At 40.8% G+C, this 18,586-nt stretch overlaps 1 protein-coding gene across 1 annotated transcript in view; it reads right to left on the bottom strand.

Annotated features, from left to right (window-relative positions):
• Nucleotides 1-715: 715 nt before the first annotated feature.
• LOC121292357 (sodium/potassium/calcium exchanger 4-like) overlaps nt 716-18,586 on the bottom strand; it is a 283,353-nt gene continuing 265,482 nt past the window's right edge. The window contains exons 13-16 of the mRNA XM_041214208.1: nt 18,326-18,440; nt 12,689-12,801; nt 11,908-11,973; nt 716-868 (exon numbers count right to left, since the gene is read on the bottom strand). Coding sequence (XP_041070142.1) covers nt 716-868; nt 11,908-11,973; nt 12,689-12,801; nt 18,326-18,440 — 447 coding nt within the window. The remainder of the gene's footprint in view (nt 869-11,907; nt 11,974-12,688; nt 12,802-18,325; nt 18,441-18,586) is intronic.

Raw genomic sequence — 18,586 nt, 5'->3', positions numbered from 1 at the left:
GTTCTTCTTTGTATAAAAGGAACTCTGTCTTTAGTATGCTCTCTCTATATATGTATATGTATATATAACATAATATCAAAATACTATGAATCAAAATTCAAACTTAAAATCAGGAAATATACTTTGCTATTAAAATGTACAAGAATGTTAACATTTTCATTCATCATTGGAGTTACTATCACCAAATATACAAATAATCTTGTTCAAGTCCATACAATTCCAATATATACTCTTTAAGTTACTGAACAAAGGGACAAGTTTCCACAAGTAGTATGCCTAATAAAAATTAGGTCAGAAAGGGCTGCCCAACAAATCGTTTCCCAGGCAAAACGTGTGGTGAAGTCCCTTGAAAAATAAAGTGATTTTTAGCTCTCTTGCTCTTTAATACATTATAATTTTGTGCTTGTGTGCACAAGCAGGAGGCTATAAAATGAACAAGAAATCTAGATGAACACTGTTCTCCAGATGTCACAGAAGTTGAAAATTTACAGGTGTACTTCTTAAAAGCTCCATAGGAGGGAGTGAGAGAGAGCTCCTTATTGGACACAGCAAACAGTCAGCAGTCTTATTTTCAAATATTAACTTTGGCTCCATGTTAAAAGCTCATTTAACGTTCAAAATAGCCAAAAAAATCATTCTTTATGCATGAAAGAAAAAATGCAAGTAGAGCCTCGGAAAGTTCTGCTCGATGATCACTCGTGGCTCTCCAATATGCTTAAATGTTGTCTTGGCACATTGGCAGGTTGACAAAGGTAAACACATTGAATTCGATCATTATTGAGAAACACAAGAAAATAGCATAGAGCGTGAGCACATAAATACCAAGTTTTTTATCCAGTTTCCATCCATTCACGTGGATACCAGCCACCTAGAACCACAAATATGTACACAGTTACCACAGCAGAATGTATATGTAGTCACCTTGTCATGCGTCTATAAGAGGCTGCCAGTTTTCAACATATATTTAGCTGGTAGTTCTAAAGATTAAGAATCAGCCAATATTTTCCATAATTATGTTGAGACCTTAAAATAATTTTCATGCCAAAAACAGGCAAACAAAGCAAACATTTTGATGAAACGTGAAATGTGTTACCTCTGTGTGAAGTTAACTACAGGAACTTGTCTGACCTCCATATTGGCGACTGTTGCTCACAAACTCCCAAAATATATGAGAATTGCCCTTATTTTTAAAGTAAAATGCTACATAGTAATGCTCATAATGATTGCAGGTCTTCATTATTAGAAAATAATCTGACCAATTCAGCTGGCGCAACAATCAGGTGAAAAAACTTACAATTTGGCCACAAGCAAAATACATCATGGTAAAACCGTTCTGCTTTGTACTGCATACATTTATAAGCATTATTTTATTCATTTGTCATTGCTGGTCATGTTAGGAAGATGGTTGTGGTTGGAGGCCTATCATCTTAGCTAAGGACAGCGCGGCAGGTGTTCCTCAGGGTAGTGTCGTAGAACCAACCATCTTTAGCTGCTTCATCAATGACCTTCCCTCCATCATAAGGTCAGATGCGGGGATGTCCACTGATGGTTACCCATGTTCAGTACCATTTACAATTCCTCAGATACTGAATCAGTCTGGTGGAGTTAAGAAACAGCAAGGGGCAGCAAACATTGGTGGGAGATGTTTATAAGCTACCAAACCGTAGGGGTAATGTTGGGCAGGGTATAATCAGGAAATTAGAGGTTCATGTAACATGGGTAATACAGTAATCATGGGTGATTTCAATCTATATATAGATCAGATAAATCTAATCAGCACTAATGTTGTAGAGGATAAATTCCTGGATACAGTAGGAGATGGGTTTCTGGAGCAGCATGTTGAAGAACTAACTAGGAATCAGGCTATTTTAGATTTAGTATTATGTCATGAAAAAGGGTTAATTAATAACTTTGTTTTAAAGGAGCCTTTAGGAATTAGTGACCATAATATGGTAGAATTTTACATTAAGTTTGAAAGTGATATAGCTCATTTCAAAACTGCGGTCTTAAATCTGAACAAAGGAAATGATGAAGTATGAAGGAAAAGTAGGCTATGGTGGGTTGGGAAAATGCATTAAAAGATTTGACAGAAGGCAGACAATGGCTAGTGTTTAAAGAAGTATTACATGGTTGGCAAAAAGTATACATTCCTCTAAGACTCATAAAACCTAACAGGAAAGGTGAATTAATTGCGGCAATCAGAAGAAGTTAGAGATTGCATCAGATCAAAGGAAGAGGCTTATAAGGTTGCCAGAAAAAAGTGGTAAGCTTGAGGACAGGGAACACTTTAAAATTCAGCTAAGCAGGACCAAGAAACTAATAAAGGAAGGGAAAGAGAAAATGAAAGCAAGCTAACGAGAAACATAAAAGTGAATTATAAAAGCTTCTTTAGGTATGTGAAAAGGAAAAGATTAGCAAAAACAAATGTGGGTTCATTACAGGCAGACACTAAACAATTACATTGACTGTCTTCTTGGAGGAAGATACAAAAACTCTCCCAGATATACTAAGGAACCAAGGGGGTTGTGGAAATGAGGAACTGAAAGAAATTTGCATTAATAGAAAGGTAGTACTCGAAAAATGAATGGGATTGAAGGTTGATAAATCCCTGGACCAATAAACTACATCCCAGGGTGCTGAAGGAGGTGGCTATAGAGAGAGTGGATGCATTGGTGATTACCTTTCTATGGATTCTGGAAAGATTCCCACAGATTGAAAAGTAGAAAATGTAAGCCCACTTTTTAAGAAGGGAGGGAGAGAGAAAACTGAGAACTCGAGAGCAACCAGAGAGCAGGCTTTACTAGGCCTGCTATTGTACAATGATATAGGATTAATTAATGACCTCAAAGTGAAGAGTCCCCTAGATAACAGTGACCAGAATATGATTGAATTTCATATTCAGTTTGAGGGAAAGAAGAGTGGGTCTAAGGCTAGTATTTTAAACTTAAATAAGGTCAATTATAAGGGCATGAAAGCAGAACTAGGTAAAGTGAGCTGGTAAATTAAGTTAAGGGTAAATTAAGTTAAGGAATGTAACTCCTTTATTCAAAATGGGAGAGGGACAGAAAGCAGGAAACTACAGACCACTTAGTTTAATATCTGTCATAGGGAAAACGTTAGAAGCTATTATTAAAGACGTTATAGCAGGGCACTTGGATAAATTCAAGGCAATCAGGCAGAGTTAACATGGTTTTGTGAGGGAAATCGTGTTTAACCAATTTATTGGAGTTCTTTGAAGAAGTAACATTTGCTGTGGATAAAGGGGAACCAATGGAGGTACTGTACTTAGACTTCCAGAAGGCATTCGATAAGGTGCAGCATCAAAGTTACTGTGGAAAATAAAAGCTCATGGTATAGGGGGTAAAACATTGGCATAGATAAAAGATTGGCTAGCCAACATTAAACAGAGTAGGCATAAATGGGTCATTTTCTGTTCCACAAGATGTAATGAGTGCTGTGCCACAGGGACCAGTGCCGGGGCCTCAACCTTTTACAATTTATATAAATGACTTGGATGAAGGGACTAAAGGTATCAGCTAAATTTGCTGATGACACAAAGATAGGCAGGAAAGTAAGTTGTGAAGAGGACATATGGAGGCTACAAAGGGATATAAATAGGTTAAGTGAGTGAGCGCAGATCTGGCAAATGGAGTATAATGCGTTTAAATGTGAAACTGTTCATTTTGGCAGCAAGAATAAAAAAGCATATTAACTAAATGATGAGAGATTGCAGAGCTCTGAGATGCAGAGGGATCTGGATGTCCTAGTAAATGAATTGCAAAAGGTTAGTTTGCAGATGTAGCAAGTAATTAGGAACATTAATAGAATGTCATCATTTATTGCGAGGGGAATTGAATAAAAAAGTAGGGAGGTTATGCTTCAGTTGTACAGGACATTGATAAGAACACATCTGGAGTACTGTGTCCAGTATTGGTCTCCTCATTTAGGGAAGATGTAAATGCGTTGGAAGCAGATCAGAGAAGGTTTACTAGACTAACACCTGGAATGGACGGGTTGTCTTATGAAGAAAGGTTGGACAGGCTGGGCTTGTATCCGCTGGTGTTTTGAAGAGTAAGAGGTGACTTCATCGAAATATATAAGATCCTGAGGGGTCTTGACTGGGTGGCTGTGGAAGGGATGTTTTGTCTCGTGGGAGAATCTAGAACTAAGGGTCACTGATTGAAAATAGGGGGTCACCCATTTAAGACAGAGATGAGAAGAAATTTCTCTCAGAGGGTTGTGAGTCTTTGGAACTCTTCCTCAAAAGGTAGTGGAAGCAGAATCTTTGAATATTTTTAAGGCAGAGGTAGATAGATTCTTGATAAGCAAAGGGATGAAAGGTTATTGGGGGTAATTAGGAATGTGAAGTTGAGGTTACAATCAGATCAGCCATGATCTTATAGGATGGCAGAGCAGGCTCAAGGGGCTGAGTAACCTACTCCTGCTCCTAACTTGTATGTTCATATATAACTACGGACCTGTTAGTTTGACATAAGCAGTTGGAAAAATGTTAGCAGCTATTAAAAAGGATGTGATAACTGGACTCTTAAAATAACGATATTATTGGGCCAAGTCAACATGAACTTCTGAAAGGGAAATCTTGTTTGACAAACCTGTTGGAGTTTTTTGGGAATGTTATTTGTATCATAGAAACAGGAGAACCAATGGATGTGGTGTATTTTGATTTTCAGAAGGCTTTAAATTAGAGCACATGGGATTCAGGGTAATATACTGGCATGTATTGAGAATTGGTTAACAGACAGTAAACTGAAAGTAGGAATAAACGGGTCATTCTCAAGATGGCAGGCTGTGACTAGTGGGGTACTGCAAGGATCATGCTTGGACCAAAGCTGTTCACAATCTATATAAATGTTTTGGATGTGGAGACCAAATGTAATATTTCCAAACTTGCTGATGACACAAAAGTAGTTGGGAATGTAAGTTGTGAGGAGCATGCAAGGAGGCTTCAAGGGGATTGGGACAGACTAAGTGAATAGGCAAGAACATGGCAGATTGAATATGATGTGAATAAGAGTTAAGTTATCCACTTTGGTAGAAAAAATAGAAAGGAGGAGTATTTCTTAAATGGTGTGGGGTTGGGAAGTGTTGATGTACAAAGGGACCTGGGTGTCCTTGTTCATGTGTCACTAAAAGCAAGCATGTAGGTACAGCAACTAATTAGGAAGGCAATGGTATGTTGGTCTTCACCTTAAGGGGATTTGAGTACAGGAGTAAAGGTGTCTTGCTCCAATTGTATAGAGCCTTGGTGAGACCGCGCTTGGAGTATTGTGTACAATTTTAGTCGCCTTATCTAAGAAAGAGTGCACTTGCCATGGAGGGAGTTCAAAGGAGGTTCACCAGGCTAATCCCTGGGATGGCGGGATTGTCTCATGGGGTGTTTGAGAAAACTGAGCCTGTATTCTCTAGAGTTTCGAAGAATGAGGGATGATCTCATTGAAACTTACAAAATTCTTACAGGGTGTGACAGGGTAGATGTGGATAGAATGTTTCACCTGGCTGGTGAATCTAGGATCAGGGGACACAGCCACAGAGTAAAGGGTAGACCATTTAATGCTGAGATGAGGAGTAATTTCTTCACTCAGAGGGTGATGAATCTTTGGGGTTCTCTACCCGAGGGTGTGGAAGCTCAGTCATTGAGTATGTTCAAGACAGAAATTGATAGATTTCTAGATTCTAATGGCATCAATGGGATAGCGGGGGAAAGTGATGTAGAGATAAATGATCAGCCATGATCTATTTGAATGGTGGAGCAAGTTCGATGGGCCAATTAGCCAACTCCTGCTCCTATTTCCTATGCTCCTATGTTCCATATGCAGCAAGACCTGGACAACATTTAGGTTTGGGCTGGTAAGTGGCAAGTAACATTTGTGCTACACAAGTTCCAGGCAATGACTATCTTCAACAAGATGGAATCCAACCATCTCCCCTTGACATTCAACAGCATCATCATCATTTAGTCCCCCCACCATTAACATCCTGGGAGTTACCATTGACCCGAAACTTCACTGGGCTAACTATACAAATGCTAGAGCTACAAAAGCATGTCAAAGACTTGGAATTCTGTGGCGAGTGACTCACCTCCTGACTCACCAAAGCCTGTCCACCATCTACAAGGCACAAGTCAGGAGTCTGATGGAATACTCTCCACTTGCCTGGATCACTGCAACTCCAATAACACTCAAGGAGTTCAACGCAATCCAGGACAAAGCAACTGGGCTGACTGGCATCTTATTCACCACTTTAAACATTCACTCCATCCACCACTGATGCACTGTGGCAGTAGTGTGACAAGATGCATTGCAGCATCTTAGAAACCCACGACCTAGAAGGGCAAGGGCAGCAGATAAGTGGGAACACCAACATCTGCAAGTTCCCTCTGAGCCACATTCTCTTCTGACTTGAAACTATATCGTAATTCCTTCACTGTCGCTAGATCAAAATCCTGGAACTCCCTCCCTAATAGAAGTGTGGGTGTACCTACGCCACATGGAGTGCAGCAGTTTAAAAAGGTGGCTCACCACCAGCTTCTCAAAGACAATTTGGGATGGGCAAGAATTGCTGGCCCTACCAGCAAGGTGCACATCCCGTGAAAGAATAAAATAAATTGCATAATTGAATTTAGATAATTTGAATGGCTTCACAAAAGCTTCCGGCTCCTTTTTAATACAAATCTGTTAGTTTTAATTATTGGATAGTTCAATTTTTGGATACAAAACTCTGAATTATTAGGTGTCGAACTTAAAGTTTGTTTGGACATTTCTGAGGGCCCAGGGTTGCCATGTTGCATGAGGGAATTGGTTTTCCAAACACAGTTCTCTGGGAAGACTGTGGCAATCATTGAGTTGGGTTGTTGTAATTGAGAACACATTGAGAAGGAAATCTCTTGCCTACCTATAGAAATTGAGGTGCTTCTGCTGCATAGGGAAGGCAGGGAAGTGTGTTTATCTTCACTGAGTTTGACCTTTTTAGGACATGGGTATTGTGTTCTATCATTCTAAGTCAACCTACATGCTGAATAGTGCTCAGAGAAAGCGGTTAAAGAATTAGAGAGCTGTAGTTGGAGTAATGAAACACTGCACTCAGACAAGAGTAGGTGGAATTTAATCCAAATTCTAATAGACTCTTATATGTAATAATTTTTGCCTCATTTTTATTTATTTATGTAATATTTGCAGCTGGAAGTTTTACAATGCAATCTGCGAGTTGGACCAGAAGAAGAGACTGTCTTGCTCTAAGTTCTTCATCTATGAAAAAAAGCTAAGAGGAAACTGGCTTCTTTTCAATTGGTGATTTGTCCATGTTTTTAACATTAAATTTTTCTTTGCATCGGATAAGGGAAGGAGATGTTTGCAGTAATGCAAGTAATTAAAAAAGTGCAGAGCTGTACTGCAGTTTGCACAATCGTAGTGACTGGTTTCTACAATGGCACTAAAGCCAATTTAAAAAGATATACTCTAAGCAAGGGCTTGTGCAAGGAATGATGCAGTTCTCCGCTTTGCTCTCCATCATATTTGGCACAGCAGCAAAATGCGATAGAATACAAAATAGGAAATGTATCTTTCTCGGTGGGTCAGTGGAGAAACGGACTGCACATCTCGACATCCTGGCAACAGAATAGTCCCAGTTCAACCCGCAGCCTGTGTGGGATTGAGTGACCTTGGCTGCGTTAGGAGTAGAGTTGTTACAATGTACCACAGAGCCCTGAGCTCGGGAAGGGGAAAGGTTGGGGGAGGAGAAGGGGAGGGTGGTGGATATCAGCCAGGGGTCTGATTCCTCACAATAAACCCATGTCCAACTCTGAAAAATGCAGACATCAAGTGAAGACAGGGGTGGGTTTGGCTGTGATGCTCTCCATAGTGGAATAGCTAGTTGGCCCTCAATGTTCAGGCACAGAGTTTATTCCCAAAGTGGAGTCTTAGTATTTGCTAGGAGCCTAGGAAGATTCCCATGGACGATGAAGCAGCTGTTGCGGGTGCAAGATCACATTTGACTGGACCTCCCAAAGACAGTCAGACTGTACATATATATTTGCATCCAGTAGTGCGCTGATTGGACCGATTTTTTAAAGATTGATCTGTACGTCTCACGAACTGATAAGTTCCAGTATTAAATTACACAAAGATTTTGGAATAATAAATAGAGACTTCAGATTGGTAAGTACGAGTGGCAGAGCTCAAAAAAACCTAAATACTGTTGAATAGAGACATGGAAAATTGTTTTCAGACACAGGCCGTTGCAAATTCTTAACAATTCTTAACTGGAGAGGCACATGAGACCGCTAAATACAAGACTGCCAAGCTGTTAAATGCAACATTCAATGATTAACAATCCTTGGAATTGATAATCAAGTTCTTAAGATTGTTAAAATGCAGTACAATGAGTGAAACCTGGGAAATACAGGTCCCAGGTTGATAAATGCAGCTCTCAGGCTGCTGAAAGCAATCATCAGCCTGATGAGTGCAGCTTCCAAACTAATAAATACACCATCAGGCTAATGAATACAGTTCTCAGACTCGAGAATGCAGTCATTAGATTGATAAATACAGCTCCCAACCTAATAAAATTATCATCAAACTGATGAATACATCTCCCACATTGTCAACCACAGCCATCAGCTTGATAAAAACAAGATGTGTTTGTGAGTTAGGGCCACTGAGGATGCTTAGCTACAACAAGCAGATCAAGGTGCGTTCAGGGATAGGGCCAGGTTTAACAAGTGGGGCAGGATTTTTACCTCATTGGGTGGGAGGGCCCAGGAGAGAAACTGACCACCGCCTGCCCGATCGGGCCCCAAACGCGATTTCATGCTGGCTGGGCAATTAAAGGCCAGCCAGAGTAAAAGGCGTGCTCAGAGCCTCGGCATTGCTGGGGGCAGCAGGAGGAGCGCGAGCACTGAAGTGTGCGCATGCGTGGGGGTGCACTCAGTGAAAGCTCCCTGAAGGCACAGAGCTGCCTCACGGAGCTGAAGATTTTTAACATTGCAAATGAAGAAGTGAAAAATAAGGAAAACGTCCCTCATGTGACTCTGTCATGTGACTCTGTTAAAAATGAGTTTTAAAAGTATTTATAATTTTTAAAATCATTGGTCGAAACCTCATCCTGCCCGTGGATGAGGTCTCGCAAAAAATTCAAAGGCCGCTTGTCCTGTTGGCCTGCATGCCAACTGAACGGTTGAACAGGCAGCGAAAAATTCAAATTAATTAATTGATTAAGGGCCTTGATAGGCCTCTTAATTGTCAGCGGGCACGCTGCCACCTCTTGCGTATGCCTGCCGAGCGAAATATCGCAGGAGTGTGCAATGACGTCGGGAATCTCACCCAAACTCGCTGCGTACTATTTCACTCCCGTTCAGGACAGGTACAAGGAGGTATGTAGCTACGAGGAGAGATTGGATAGGTTGGGGTTATTTTCCTTAGCACAAAGGCGGCTGAGAGGTGACTTCATTGAGGTGTATAAAATTATGAGGGGAATAGATAGAGTGGACAGGATAAAATTATTTCCCTTGATGGAGAATTCTAGAACCAGGGGACATAGATTCAAGATAAGTGGCAGAAGGTGTAGGAGGAACATGAGGAAGAACTTTTTTACGCAGAGGGTAGTGGGTGTCTGGAATTCGCTGCCCAAGTTGGTGGTAGAGGCAGAAACTTTAAACACTTTTAAAAAGTACCTGGATCTGCACCTAAAGTGCTGTAAACCGCAGGGCTATGGGCCGGGTGCAGGAAAGTGGGATTAGAAAGGGCACCTGGGGGTCCTCGGGCTGGCGTGGACAAGATGAGCCAAATGGCCTCCTTCTGTGCTGTAACTTTTCTATGGTTCTTTGGCTGCGCACCCACCTGACAAGGGAAAAATTCCGCCCATGATGTTTAACTTAGTAAAGTGTAGGGCTATGCACATGGGCATGTAAAACGTCAAATATGCACACACAGTGCAAAGAAAAAAAATTGAAGCCAGTGGTGAAGGAAGAGACCTAGATATTTCAGTGCATCAAGCTCTAAGGGTCCTTAACTATAGTCACTCGTGAAGCTATCACTAAAATCAATAAGATTCTGGGGTATATTCACAGTTCAATTCAATATAAAGCCAAGTATAGAATTTTGTCCTTATTCATGAGCTTGTTTAGGCCTGAATTAGAATACTGTGTTCAGTTTTGGTCTCCTCATGCACTGGGGGATATTTAGGCTTTAGGCTTTTGGAAAGAGTGTAGAGGAAAGCCACTGGACCAAATCCCAGATTAAAACTAAGCCAAATCACAGAATCTTTATAGCACAGAAGGAGGCCATTCAGCTCATTGAGTCTGTAATGGCTCTCTGAAAGAGCATTCTACCTAGCCCCACTCCTTTGCTCTATCACCATAACCTTGCACATTCTTGCTTTTCAGATAGTAAACCAATTCCCTTTTGAAGATCTCGATTGAACCTGTGTTCGCCGCCCTCTGAGGAAGTTTGTTCCAGACTCCCTTTCTTCACATCACTTTTAGTCCTTTTGCCAATTATTTTGAATCTGTGCCCTCTAGTTCTTTATGCTCTCTTGATTGGGAACAGTTTCTCACTATTTACCCTGTCCATACCCCTCAGGATCTTGAATACCTCTATCAAGTCATCTCTCAGCCTTCTTTTCTCCAAGGAATACGGTCCCAACTCTCCAATCTATCCTCATAGCTACAGTTCTTTACCTCTGGAATCATTCTTGTGAATCTCCTATGTACTCTCACCAATGCCTTCACATCCTTCCTTAAGTATGGCACCCAGAACTGGACACAGTACTCCAGATGAAGCCGAAGTAGTGTCTCATACAAGTTCAACATGACCTCGTTACTCTTGTACTCAATGCCCCTATTAATAAAGGCTAAGATACTATATGGTTTATTAATTGTTCTCTGAACATGCCCTGCCATCTTCAATGACTTATGTACCTATACATTGAAGGTGGCAGAGCATGTTGAGAGAGCAGTTAATAAAGCAGATAGGCTCAATGAGTTGGGTCTATCTACTTTAGAGACATGTAGACTTTGGAATGATTTAATCGAGATTTAATGAAGGGACTAGATTGTGTTTATGTAATTTTTTCAACTGGATAGATTAAAGTGGATCAGGGGTCACTCTTACCAGTTGTGTAAGGGCAGGACTAGGTTGAATGTTGGACAATTACACTTTTCCCAGAGAATAATGGAGCTGAGGAACAGGTTGATGGTTCATATGTTGAATGCTGATCTGCTTAATTTTTCAGAAGAAAGCTGGACCTTTTCCTAAATAGGGCAAAGATCATCTTAAACAAGAGGTAGATAATCTGGAACATTAATCAGAGCCTCCTGGACTAGTTTCAAATAGCTAAGGAGGTCAGAGATAATTTTCAATTTATTTTCCTTCATTGGACTGGATTTTTATGAGGTTTTGCTTCCATCAGGAGATTACAAGATTCCAGGTGGATGACGAGTCTGTATATTGTGATGCATCAGATATCACAACTCTCTGAGAGATTGGATTGACAGACACTCACATGTTCCTATTGAATAATGGTACTATTAGTATGTGTGCTAAATAAAATCATTACTACATTAAACCTGGTTCTTAAACATAGTTATACTACTCAGTACAGAATACAGTCCCAACTGCAGTTTTGAGAATGTCACAGCTTTTCTAAAGCCATAATTGTCAGAAAACTTCTAAAATAAGTATTAGCAGATTGTTCCCTATGGCACCTCCCCCCTAGTCCAGTTTGAGACCAACATTTTCACAAGTAGTATCAATGCTGCTCCAGGCTGGGCCAACAGAAGGCATTACACGGCTCTGAGAACCATCAGCCATTACTCATTTTAATGCCATGGATCTGGAGATACAACTTGCACCTTTCAAGAATATTTGCACATGTGGAAAATAGCATACTTACTGTGAGCGCTACGGATCCTAGAAGAAGTATGACAGAATAAACCAGACCTCTGCTGTTGATGCGTACCTGTGACACAAAGTGAAACCCTTCAGCCACAAAATGCAGGTTAACTTTGCCAGGATATACTGCAGCATTAATAAAACTCCTGCCTCAGAACACTTAAGCAGCGCTTGAATCTGCTTGGGGAAGGGTTTTCTGGGGAGATCAAGATTTTTAGTTGGGATCTAACCTGAAGTTGGAATTTTGGGCTGATATTTTCTAATTATTTTGATTTTTATAAAATAATTCTAAATGATGTTTTCATTCTCAGAAATAGCATTTGCACCTCTGAGTCAGGTGTATATTTTAATTGCTATAATGGGAAGTGCAAAATGATCACAGCTTGATAGCAGGACGTCAGAGTTAACTAAGTAATTAAATGTAATTTTAAATGCAAGCTACAGAGTCAGATCCTGCATACATTTAAAAATATAACTGCAGTTTAATTTTTGCTTCTTATCTCAAAACTTAGATGTTAATTTCACTGAAAAAATCAATGACTGTGATCTCATGTTGAGGGTTTATGAATCAGCCTTTCCAATCTCAAAAATGGTATGTCAATGAATTGGGCTGTAAACATTCATTCATAGAATTTATCCAACTATGAGGCAACATTCTTATGATCAGGTCTTTCCAAGCCTTCAGATCCCCAAAATTCAAACAAGGCAACCAGAAAAAACAAAGAAATATATGTGCAAGATAGCAACTGAGTTGACCAACAGGAAAAGTAAAATATACTTACAACGGAACCAGTGTTAATAACCATTGTCTGAAGACCCCATGGAAGACCTAGGCCCACAAGAATGTCAAAGACATTGCTTCCTATTGTGTTAGACACTGCCATATTGCCCATCCCTATAAAAAAATAAACACATTTGTAAAAATCTGTTTGGCTGTCTAAGCAACAATTGATGAAGTGTTACTAACCTAAAAGAATGTGATTTTTTTTTGTTGTAAACAAAATCCATTAAAACTCTTGGTTCAGTATTTTACTGAGGTAACAGCAATGTTTATGTCTGTGTGAACTCAGTTTAGGTAACTTTTTCAAGTACAAACACGTTTCTATCTGTTCCTATTCAGATGAAATTACATTGTTTCATAATTTGCCATGGTGAGATTTGAATTCTTGATCTTGGGTTTACAAGCCCAGTACCATAACCACTTGGCTATCATATCAGAACTACGCAGTTTGGGTATAGTGAGGTGCACTGTGCTTGACCTAACAAGAACCATCTTGGGTTAAGTGAGTTCAGATCATGAGTGTAGCCCCAGTGGGATCAATGGCTATAATTGGGCTGCTGGGAGGCCTCCATTAGTGATAAAGGTCATCAGCTGGAGAGCTTTTTGAATGCAGAACGGCTTCCAGCTCCAAATATCTGATGGCTCCCTTTGGGAAGAAACTGTTATTTAACTTTTTAAGTCTCCCTCGTGCCTGCCTCTCTCAAACCCTCCAATTTGTTTGGGATTCTTCCGAATAACTGCCCAATCAGCGTTCCAGAAAAAAAAGTGTTTTCTCAAGACTCCTGTGCCCTCATTTCCATGCAATTATAGTGGCTACATTTGGTGTAGGATGCGGGTAGTACACCAACTTGAGGAAAATCTGGTTGGTTTTGAAGAGTTTTGGGAAAGGCCTGAGGGAAGGGAAGAGAAAGGAATGCAGAGCGTCTCACCCTAAATAAAATTATTAGCATGGGCTTATTCACTAAATGGGCAATCAGCTCAATGCACAACACAGTTTTCTTTTAATGTTGCATTAGTTTCTTTCTTTTGGAGTTACGGAAAAGGTAAATCCCATCATTATGATGATACAAGGGATGAGGCAAGAGATTACTCTCAACTATGTTCTTCTGCAAAAGTGTTAAAAGTAATGAAAAATAATTGAGACAGTAATAGTAGAAGCTGCCACTGGCAGCTGAATTAGTAACAAGAGACATTAATTTAGAATTTATACCTGAAATCTACAGGAAATTTCAAAGGAATATTTTCTTTAAAGGATTGGGAGGATATGGAATGTATTACCACAGTGGCTTTATTAAAGGGTATGGAAAACAACAGGGAAAGAATGTTAAATAAAGCGTATTTCCACTGGAATTTTCCTGATCCTCTGCTTTCACATCAAAGGAGATTCTCCAGGGAAATGACCAACTTCAGCTATTAATGCGACTAGATGTGGAACTTGCTACCACATGCAGTAGTTGAGGCAAATAGTGTTTATGCACTTAAGGGTAAACTAGGTTAGTGCATGAGGGAGAAAGGAGTATAAGGATATGCTGATAAGGTTTGATGAAGTAAGATGTCAGGAGGCTCCTCTGGAGCATAAACACCAGCATAGACCAGTTGGGCTGAATGGCTTGTTATTGTGCTATATATTCTATGTATTTCCATGTAATTTCTCCAGATGTTTTGCTAATACTTTACCAAAGTTATGGCAGAAGATTGATGCAGTTAGGAGGCTGGCACTCTTACATGGACGATTGTTTGAATAGCCATCTTTAGGACTGAAATGTCTGTGATTCTATAAAAGTGTATTTCATGCATAACGGTCTCTGTTTTCCTCCACTCACTCATACTAGTGAGGTCAACACATTATTTCTCTTCAAGTTATATTGGCTCGTCTAACCACTGTTGATAATGGAAAGCATGATGAACTTGACCTATTGTCTATTCTAACTACTTTAAAGGAGATTTCTGTATAATTAAATTTACTGAGATGCTGATAACTGACAAGGTAAAATTCCTAATGCACGAGAACAATCAATGTTAACATTGATTCTTTTAAAAAGAAATCAATTCTGTTTATCAAACAGTTGTGGTGTTTCTAAAATGTGGACTGGAAATTGTTAGGGATATATCTCAGTTAACCTGGCCTAAGTTTGAACACAGGGCCTCCTCCAGAGGTCTCCAGCATCACAGATGCAAGTCTTCAGCCAATTTGATTCACTCCATGTGATATCAAGAAACGCCTGAAGGCACTGGATACTGCAAAGGCTATGGGTCCTGGCAATATTCCGGCAATAGTACTGAAGACTTATGTTGTACAGCTAGCTGTACACCTAGCCAAGCTGTTCTACTACAGCTACAAAACTGGCATGTACCCGGCAAAGTGGAAAATTGCCCAGGTATGTCCTGTATATAAAAACCAGGACAAATCCAATCCAGCCAATTACCGCACAATCAGCCTACTCTTGATCATCAGGAAAGTGATGGAAGGGGTCATCAACAGTGCTATCAAGCGGCACTTACTTAGCAATAACCTGCTCACTGAAGCTCAGGTAGGGTTCCGCCAGGGCGACACAGCTCCCGACCTCATTACAGCCTTGGTTAAAATGTGGACAAAAGAGCTGAACCAGCGGGGTGAGGTGAGACAGGCTGCCCTTAACATCAAGGCTGCATTTGACCGAGTGTGGCATCAAGGAGCCCTAGCAAAACTTAAGTCAATGGGAATCAGGGGGAAAACTCTCCGCTGGTTGGAGGAGTCATACTCAGCACAAAGGAAGATGGTTGTGGTTGTTGGAGGTCAATCATCTCAGTTTCAGGACATCACTGCAAGAGTTCCTTAGGGTAATGTCCTAGCCCAACCATCTTCAGATGTTTCGTCAATGATCTTCCTTCCAACATGTTGGTCCCTTGGAGGGCGAGACTGGGGAGTTAATAGTGGGAAGGCAGAAATGGCAGAGACGCTTAAATGATATTTTGCCTCAGTTTTCATGGTGGAGGATACTAGTACCACCCCAATAGTAACAGGTAGTGCAGAGGGTATAGAGAAGGAGGAACTTAGAACAAACACCATCACTAGAGAAAAAGTACTGAGCAAACTATTGGGATTAAAGGGTGATAAGTCCCCAGGACCTGATGGCCTACATCCCAGGGTCTTAAAGGAAGTGGCAGGAGAGATAGTGGATGCATTGGCTATAATATTCCAAAATTCCCTGGATTCTGGAAAGATTCCAGTGGATTGGAAAAATGCTAATATAACGCCCTTATTCAAAAAAAGGGTGGGGGGGGGGGGGGTGGCGGCGACGGTGGTGGAGGCAGAAAGTAGGAAACTATACCCCAGTTAGTTTAACGTCTGTCGTTGGGAAATTGTTGGAATCCATTATTAAGGAAGTAGTAAAGGGCATTTGGAAAGTCAAAATGCAATCCATCAAAGTCAGCATGGTTTTATGAAGAGTAAGTCAAGTTTGACTGATTTGCTAGAGTTCTTTGAAGATGTGACAAGCAAAGTGGATAATGGGGATCCTGTAGATGTAGTATATCTGGACTTCCAAATGACCTTTGATAAGGTGCCGCACAAAAGATTAATACACAAGATAAGATTACACGGAGCTAATGGTAATATACTAGCTTGCATAGAGGATTGGCTAAACAACAGAAAGCAGAGAGTTGGGATAAATGGGTCTTTTTTTGAATGGCAAGCTGTAACTAGTCGGGTGCCACAGGGTTCAGTCCTTGGGCCCCAATTATTTACAATCTATATTAATGACTTGGATTCAGGAATAGAAGGTACTATAGCTAAATTTGCAGATGACACCAAAATAGGTGGGAAAGTAAGTTGCAATGAAGAATTAAGAAATTTACAAATGGATATGGACAGGTTAGGTGAATGGGCCAAAATCTGGCAGATGGAGTTTAACGTGGTTAAGTGTGAGGTTATCCATTTTGGTCGGAAGACTAAAAGGACAGCTTATTATTTAAATGGAGAAAAACTTCAAAATGCTTCAGTGAAGAGGGATCTGGGAGTCCTCGTGCATGAATTGCTGAAAGCTAGTATACAGGTACAGCAGGTAATAAGGAAGGCAAATGGAATTTTGGCATTTATTGCTAAAGGAATAGAGTATAAAAATAGGGAAGTGTTTTTGCAACTGTACAAGGCATTGGTGAGACCGCACCTGGAGTACTGTGCACAGTTTTGGTCCCCTTACTTAAGGAAGGATGTAGTTGCACTGGAGGCGGTTCAGAGGAGGTTCACTAGATTGATTCCAGAGATGCAGGGCTTGTCTTATGAGGAGAGATTGAGCATTTTAGGCCTATACTCTCTGGAGTTTAAAAGGATGAGAGGAGATCTAATTGAGGTATTTAAGATACTAAAGGGGAGACAAAGACAAAGTAGACGTGGAGCGGGTGTTTCCCCTTGTGGGGCATTCTAGAATGGGAGACCATAGTTTTAGGCTAAAGGGTGGTAGATTTAAATCAGAGATGAGGAGAATTACTTTTCTCAAAGGGTCATGAATCTGTGAAATTCACTACCTCAGAGTGTAGTGGATGCCGGGACGCTGAATAAATTTAAGGAGGAGATGGACAGGTTTTTAATTAGTAATGGGTTGCAAGGTTATGGGGAGTAAATTGGAGTTGAGGCTGAAATGAGATCAGCCATAATCGTATTGAATGGCGGGGCAGGCTCGAGGGGCTGAATTACCTACTCCTGTTCCTAGTTCTTATGTTATGTTCTTATAAGGTCAGAAGTGGGGACGTTCACTGATGACTGCATAATGTTCAGCACCATCAGATACTGAAGCTTCAGTCCATGTCCAAATGCAGCAAGACCTGGACAATATCTAGGCTTGGGCTGACAAGTGGCAAGTAACATTTGCACCACACAAGTGCCAGGCAATGACCATGTCCAACAAGAGAAAATCTAACCATCGCCCCTTGACATTCAATAGCATTATCATCGTTGAATACCCACTATCAACATCCTGGGGGTTACCAGTGACCAGAAACTGAACTGGACTAGCCATAAAAATACTGTGGCTACAAAGGAAGGTCAGAGGCTAGGAATCCTGTGATGAGTAACTCACCTTCTAACTCCCCAAAGCCTGTCCACCATCCACAGGGCACAAGTCAGGAGTGTAATGGAACACTCTCCACTTGCTTGGATAAGTGCAGCTCCAACATCACTCAAGAAGCTTGACACCATCCAGGACAAAGCAGCCCCTCCCACAAACATTCACTCCCTCCACCACCGACGCACAGCAGCAACAGTGTGTACCATCTATAAGATGCACTGCAGGAAATCACCAAGGCTCCTTAGACAGCATCTTCCAAACTCATGACTACTCCCAACTAGAAGGACAAGGGCAGCAGATAGATGGGAACACTACCACCTGGAAGTTCCCCCCAAGCCACTCACCATCCTGACTTGGAAATATATCACCATTCCTTCACTGTTGCTGGATCAAAATCCTGGAACTCTCTCCCTAACAGCACTGTGGGTATACCCACACACATGGACTGCAGTGATTTGAGAAGGCAGCTCACCACCACCTTCTTAAGGGCAATTAGGGTTGGGCAATAAATGCTGGCCTAGCCAGTGACACCCCTGAATAAAAAAAAAAGTTCCATTAATAAACCAGTGTAAAATGATCAAGTATCTAGGTACCTTGTCTGGCCACTATTAAACTAGCCATGCAATCTGGAACACTTGTTCCTGCTGCCAGAAATGTGATTCCCATGATAATATCCGGAATTCCCAGTGTATACCCTGTTACAGTTACCTGTACACAGAAAGGAAACAGGCGAACATAGTCAAATGTATGACAAACATATAACACAATAAGATCTGTACAAAAAGATCACTTTACTGCAATCATCATTTCATAACAGTTATACAGATGGACATTACAGACTGGTTTCATACTAT

The sequence above is a fragment of the Carcharodon carcharias genome, chromosome 20, assembly GCF_017639515.1.
Source record: "Carcharodon carcharias isolate sCarCar2 chromosome 20, sCarCar2.pri, whole genome shotgun sequence".
Taxonomy (NCBI): Eukaryota; Metazoa; Chordata; class Chondrichthyes; order Lamniformes; family Lamnidae; genus Carcharodon; species Carcharodon carcharias.
Note: the sequence above shows the minus strand (reverse complement) of the source record. Positions and strands in the feature narration are given on the sequence as shown.